The 6890-nt window shown below is 56.2% G+C and overlaps 1 protein-coding gene across 1 annotated transcript in view; it reads right to left on the reverse strand.

Annotated features, from left to right (window-relative positions):
- Nucleotides 1–325: 325 nt before the first annotated feature.
- LOC106012808 overlaps nucleotides 326–6890 on the reverse strand; it is a 47974-nt gene continuing 41409 nt past the window's right edge. The window contains exons 2-3 of the mRNA XM_035971828.1: nucleotides 2846–6076; nucleotides 326–2584 (exon numbers count right to left, since the gene is read on the reverse strand). Coding sequence (XP_035827721.1) covers nucleotides 326–2584; nucleotides 2846–6076 — 5490 coding nt within the window. The remainder of the gene's footprint in view (nucleotides 2585–2845; nucleotides 6077–6890) is intronic.

Consider the following 6890-nt stretch of genomic DNA (forward strand, 5'->3'; position numbering starts at 1 on the left):
TGAGGAGTGAACTATCTTGTTACGTACGAACTTTGGTCTAATATGGTCGCTTTTAAGCACAAAGGGGTTATCCCGAAAAATGTTGTTTTGAGAAAATCGAAGGTAAAGTTTTTGCCCCTTGTTCAGTTTCTTAAAAAACAAGGAGAGTGTTCTCTGTAAAACGAAACAAATATACAAAACAATGAAACCAAACTTCTCCTATAGGTAGGGCAATGCCCACTTTTGGTGTAGGAGGTCAAGATTTCCGGAAACTCCCAAAATCTGGGTTAGCCCGCCTGTCCTTAAAAGCGACCATTTATTCTTACAACTCGAGTCTGTGGCTCACTCACACATAGGTTGAAGACACCGGGGCTAAAGCTTTCTTCTTCTTGGTGACCCCAACATCCAAACCCGGATCCTTCGGACTACTCGCGTTCTCCACATTGATTGTTTTCGATACCGGTACCTCCGCTGATTCCACAGAGTTCTGACGGCTTCCCGTACTCGTAATCAAACCTTTGCTCAGTAATCGGGACTCGATCTCCAGCGATTCTGAGAATTTGGCCCGAGTTTTTTTGTTGTTCAACAGGATGTAAATGTTTTCTCTCCTCTTAGCCGCCATTGCGTCATGCAGCCCGTCGATGTAGTCCAGCACGTCACCGGTCTGCCATGACGTCACGCGCTCTTCTGACGTGACGGGGGCCAGGTGCCAGTAGTTCTCCGAGTAGATGGCGCCCTTGTCCGGCTGATGGGGGAGGGGCGAGTCGGTCGTGGTCAGCAGGTTGCTGAACTTGTAACCTTTGAGCTTAGAGACCTGGGCATAGTTCTGGGAGCCGGGGTCACTGTTGATGTCTGTCGGGCTGTTGGGGGAGGGCGGGGCTTTGTGTTTGCTGGGGGCGGAGCTAGAGGAGGTGGGAGGAGCTTTCTGTTTGTTGGGGGCGGAGCTAGAGGAGGTGGGCGGAGTTTTCTGGTTGCTGGGGGTGGAGCTAGAGGAAGAGGGCGGGGCTTTGTGGTTGCTGGGGGCGGAGCTAGAGGTGGAGGAGGACGGGACCGTTTGTGAGGGCGAGGAGTGGGAGGACGGTTGCTGTTGTTGTTGTTGTTGTTGCTGTTGTTGTTTGTTGAGCTGCTTCCCGTGGTTGTGATGATGATGATGGTGGTGATGATGATGCTGGCGATGCTGACGATGTTTCTTGCAGTGGCTGTGGTGGTGGGGAGATAACGTGTTATTCACAGAAGTCTGATCGGCTGAGGGGTCGAGTCTATGCTGCTGGCACGGACTACCGTTGGTGTAACTGTTGCTGTTGTTTTTGTTTTTGTTGAGTTTGTTATTTTTCAGCCGGTTGATGTACGTTCTCTCCGGCAGGGCGGGAGGTGTGTCTATGGAGACGGGTGTCACCTCCTTGTTGCTGCTCTCACCAGCTCCCACAGCGCTCGGGTTCAAACCCACGACCTCCAGAGACTGCTGTGACGAGCTGTCCTCAGCGATGACGTCATACACGTGTTCATCCTCCCCCTGGTCCCCTCCCCTCCAGGGTGCGGCCGTCGTCCAGATTGTGTCCCACTCAACGTACCCGCGTGAGTTCCGGCCGTCACGTGAGCCACGCGCGCGCATGTCCGTGGTTCCAACCCAGCCCGAGCACGTGCGCCACTGTACATAGTCCGCCGGGTTCTTTGTAGTGGAGGGATGGAACCCACCCCTTACAGAGGTGGTGGTGGTGGTGGTGGGGGCGCTACCCCCCGGGGGGAGACTGTGGCTGTGTGGGGAGAGATGGGAGTGTGGGGAGAGGGGGGAGGTGAGGGAGCGGGGGGACGGGGGAGGGTCGGCGTATAGGACATCCACAGACATCGCCCTACTGGTCAAGTTTGACCGGTTCTCGGACATGGGTAGGTACAGGTCTCCCGATGAGCTGTCTGTTCCCCCTCTACCGGGCATGACGTTTGTGATGTCTCGTTCTGAGGACAGACTCGCGCGGGCCTGACTACCTTTAAGGTTCACACTGTTGTTGTTGCTGTTGTTGGTGGCGGAGTTGATGAAGTCCGCCGCTAGGTCTTCACGGTTGCCCCACCCGGCACCGCTGTCGCTGACACTTCTATGGGTCCTCAGCTCTCCCGGGTGATGATGACCTCCCACAAAATGGTCAGCGCCCGGCGAGAGATTGGAACCTGGGCTCTCCCCACCGGTGGGCGAGAAAGCTTCCAGCACTGTGGGCACCACGAGGTAGGTGGCGCCCTCCCACCGGAAGTGCGGGGCGGACATGGTGGAGCGTAGCGGGGACTTGACGGGGCTTTTCATCGCGATGTACTCGCCGCCCGCCTCGTAGATCCGGAGACCTTTGGAAGCCAACATGGCGGAGTCGTCAAAGGAAATAGGACGGCTCTCGGAAAACGGTCTCGCCTCTCCTGGCAATCTCGGTTCTCTTAGCTCTCTTAGCTCTCTCTGCTCTCTCACTTCTCTCTCGTTTCTCAGCTCTTTCCGCTCTCTTACTTCTCTCACGTCTCTCTTGTCTCTCACTTCTCTCTCCTCCTCCTCCGGGCTATAGTTGACTCGACTCACGCTCAGATGTTTCTCCAGACCACTGAGCTGCGCCAGCGACCACTTGACCGACTGTGCGCGGTCTAAGCTGTTGTGAGCTGAACCACTTCTAGAGCGCTCACCTTTCCTGCTACTGTTTTTGTGGTTGTTGCTGTTGTTGTTGATGTTGTTGTTGTTGTTGTTGTTGATGTTGTTGTTATCGTTGCTGCTGCTGAAGTTGTTGCTGTAGCCTGACCCCTGTCTCGGAGACAGAGAAGAATTGTTTTGTTGATCCCAAGACCAGGCAGTGGTCAGTTCTGGGCTGTGACCCTGGACTGTCCAGTTCTCTCTCACCTGCTGATTGGTCAGTTTCTGGACCAGTCCCTGTGTGTGTTGACCGTTGTTCCTCACGGCGGGAGGCTGCTGGGTAGAGAGTTGTCTCCCCCTTCTCTCAGCCTTCCCAGACCGGATGTTGTTGTTGACGTCGCTGCTCACGTGATCTACGTCATCAATGACGTCACCGGCCGAGTGCCGACGAGTGCTGGAGTGTGACGTCACAACTGTTGTCTGCCGCTCCAGGGAACAGTTGCGTGTGTTGAGGTCTCTTTGTGGTGTAGAACTGTGACCGGACAGGCTTGTCTGATCGACGCGGGAGATCCCACACAGGACAGAGGTATTCCCGACCTCGCCTCGCCGGGAGTTGTTCAGTTTGTTCTGACCTTGACCTTTGTCCGAGTGACCGAAGCGAAGTCTGAGCTGCTGCACGGTGGACGTGCCGAGGTCAGAGGTCAGCGCGCTGCTCACGTGACCTGAGGAGGGATGTAGTACGCACGAGTTTTGCTCACTCTCGTATCCGCTGCTGGAGACAGAGTCCGGCGACATCTTCTTCACCTCTGACCCCCGGACCACACCGGGAAGGCTGGACACACGCGCCCCTGCGCATGCGCGAGGGGGCACTTCCGGGACATGTTGTTGTGAGGTCAGTTGGACACAGGTCGGGTTGGGATGGGATGATGGAGAATCTTTGACCTTTTGGGAGCGAGTTAAAGAGGAAGTCCGACTGTCTTCCTCCCCGGATATCTCCGCGCCGAAGTTCCTCCCGCCGCTCAGACCTGTGTCTGTCTCCCCGCCCGGTGAGAGCTGAGAGCCGTCTGCGGGGGCGGTACTCGTGGACGACTTTCCGTGAGTGCGGGCAGCCCGGTCTCGCTCAAACTTGGCGCGGGGGCTTTCTTTGTGGGCGGGGCACGACCCAGGGTGTGCAGCACTGAGTCTGGCTACTGAGGGGAGCAAGTGCTGAGAGGTGTGTTGTGTTTCTGAGGGGAGTCCGTGGTGCGAAGTGTGTTGTATTTCTGCACTCGTCCTGTGACACGCCGGCTCAGTCTCCTCGTGTGTATCCTCGTGTGTCGGCCTGTGTGTCGTTCCCTCCTGTGACGCTCGTAAATTGCCCGTCACTCGAGCAGGCCCTCGGTTGTGCAGGATCTCAAATTTCTGCCGGGGTGTGATTTTCCCGGGTCTGTCTCCCGCTCTCGGCGGCTGGCGGTTTTCCCCAGAGCTGTGCTGCACGCGTGAAGACGGATCTAGGTCAAGTGTGTGCACGTCTGTCGTCCCGTTATCTTGACGGAGTGAGAGCCATGCCTGACTTACATCACTGGTCACCGGGAGAGAGTTCCACACGAGAGTTTTCTGGCACTGTTCGCGGACGTGGTGTCTATAGTCTAAAGTCTCGTCCCCCGTGAGATCGCCGTCAGACTGCCAGTGTGGCACATCTGACTTTGTCTGTCCACGCCAGGATTGTACACCGGAAGTTGCAGAGATGCTTAAGTCAGAGGAGATATTTTCTAGCTCTCCCAAATAGTCACTAGCCCTCCCAGGTCTGACAACAGAAGTATCGCGCCCGGCAGAGGAGTCACTGTGAGGCCCTGATGGACCGTTAGATTGTAACGTCTGCTCAAACGAAGGTCGAAGCCCCGCACTACTGACTCGACTTTCTGTCAACTGGTTAAGATCAGTTGTTAGATCACTGAAGTTGTCGTGAGGTTGTCCGTTGTATTTCGCCTGTCTGTCCGCCCACGTACTACGTCCAATGTTGTCGTGTGGCTCAAACTGCCCACGGGCATCAGCTGATGAGGTGGGGGACGCGAGGTGTGCAGAGGGGAGAGGGGCGAGGGGAGGGGAGAGTGGGGGCGGGGACACACGCGCTGACTGACTGAAGCCCTCTGTGATGGATGACTGGACGGGGAGTTGGGATTGATTAACCCTCCCGTCTGACCGATCGAACCTACTGTGTGATGGATTAACCCTCCCGTCTGGGTAATCGAACCTTGCGTGTGATGGATTGACCCTCGACAATTGTGATTCAGTGTCGGGGGTGACACGAGTGTTGGGAGAGACGACTAGTGTGTTGTTATGATTAGTGTGTAGCACACCGTCGAGTGAGGTGCCTAGTGTGTTGTTAGTGTGTAACACGCCGTCGTGTGAGCGGTTGAGGAAATGGCCACTTCTCTTGGCCTCACTGGGATCGATAAAATACTTCCTCCGGTCAATGACCTCTCGCTTCACATCAGGACCAGAAAACTGCTCATCCACCCCGGACCACGGCGCGGATGATGACGTCACGGGGGTAGTTGCGCTGTCCGGAAGAACGGTATCGTCGAGGAACTGCACCGAGTTGACCTTGTGTCCGTGGCGTGCCGGAGCACCGTGTGTGTGCGTGTGTGGGCCTCGGTACACTAAGATCCCCTTGATAGCGGGTCTGGAGTCAGGTTTGTTGACCGACCCATTAACCCTCGCGCTCGCCTCGAGCCCTTCACCGTCCTGGGGGACACGAGTCACGTCCGGGGCCAGCCGTGGGTCGCCTGGGCTAGGAGCAGACGTGAGAGTGTCAGACAAGTCAGACAACACACTCGCGGACAAACATGGAACGGCTGTTTGCGCCTCCGGTGGTGGCAGCACCGTCTCTGAGCGGCCTAGAGGGACGTGGATTCTGTCCCAACGGTTGATGGGCTTTCGGCCCAACTCGGGACTTTTTACACCTCCGATAGACTTTCTGCCTAATTCAGGACTTTTTGCCTCTTTCCCCTGAGGTTTTTTACCCCCCAAAAGTTTTGGAAATTTACGAGATTTGCTGGTGTTACTCCCTTTCCCACCAGATTTGTTCTGTGATTTCACCCCAGTTGACCCCAATGACGATGAGGAAGATGATGTTAAGTTACCTGCAGCTGGTCTCCACTGACCTTCTCGGCTTGTCGAAATCCCACCACGCGAAAAATCCGAGAAAGAAGTGTTAGAATTCACAGGGGATCGTGTGTTATAATCCGAGGTTCGCGCCTCACAACTCTCGCTAACACTAACAACAGATTCTTCCTCCTCCACCAGAAATAAGCGCACCGCGTCACCTTCGCGTTTGAACACAGCCCTTCTGGCACTAGGGCAAGCTTCACCACCACTTTGTTGATCACCTGTCGATCTCACCCCCGCCGCCGAATCCGAACGAGAACTCCGCAACACATCAACAAACGATAATTTCTCCGCGCTGCGTGGATTTTGATTACTCCAAAACGACACAGCGTCCTTCACCGAGACGCGCTGGGTTGAAAGGTCACTACTCTCCTGAGTATTGTCGTCTTTGTTGTTGTGGTTGTTACTGTTGTTGTTGACGTTGTTGTTGTTGACGTTGTTGTTGTTGTTACTCCACCGAGCGCGTGATGGCGAGGAGCTGGTGGAGCTGTGTGTGACGTGCGTGTGTCGTTGGTGTGACGGTTGTGGCTCCGATGTGACGGGTGCGCGTCGCTCTCCCGCGGTGTCCGGGTGGCCTTGGCGGGGCGCTGTGCCGTGCTGGGCTGTTGGCGGCGACAACTCCGGCGCTAATGAAAACTTTCTCGTGCGCCGCGCGGGGAGAGGAGGGGGGATGGCGGAGGGGAGGGAAGGAGGGACGGCGGGGGAGGGGAGGGCAGGGGAGGAGAGTGAGGAGGAGGAGGAGGGAGGAAGCCAAGCGGAACAGTTTTGGCCATCAGCAACAGTTGGGAGGAGTGTGGAGGGAGAGGAGGAAACATCACTGCTGTGGGGATTCTCCTCCTCCTTCTCCCCGCTCAGTTTTCGTTTGACGAGAGGCCGTCTTGATCCCCCACCCCCTCCCCTTCTGTCACCGGGATCCTGATGTAGATGATGTTGTTGTTGATGATGTTGCTGTTGTTGTTGTTGATGATGATGATGATGATGATGATGATGTGCCGACCCCCCTCCTCCCCCGTGATTTGTGCCGTGAGGATGAACAAACTCTTCCCCGCGCGGGACACCCCCCAGCCTCCCTCCTCCCTGAACCCCTAGCTCTACCTGCCGCTGAGTAGAGAGCTGGCGACCCCCAACTCCGACCCCCCTCGCCATTGCCTCGCTAATTGTT

Source organism: Aplysia californica, unplaced genomic scaffold, assembly GCF_000002075.1.
Source record: "Aplysia californica isolate F4 #8 unplaced genomic scaffold, AplCal3.0 scaffold00515, whole genome shotgun sequence".
Lineage (NCBI taxonomy): Eukaryota > Metazoa > Mollusca > Gastropoda > Aplysiida > Aplysiidae > Aplysia > Aplysia californica.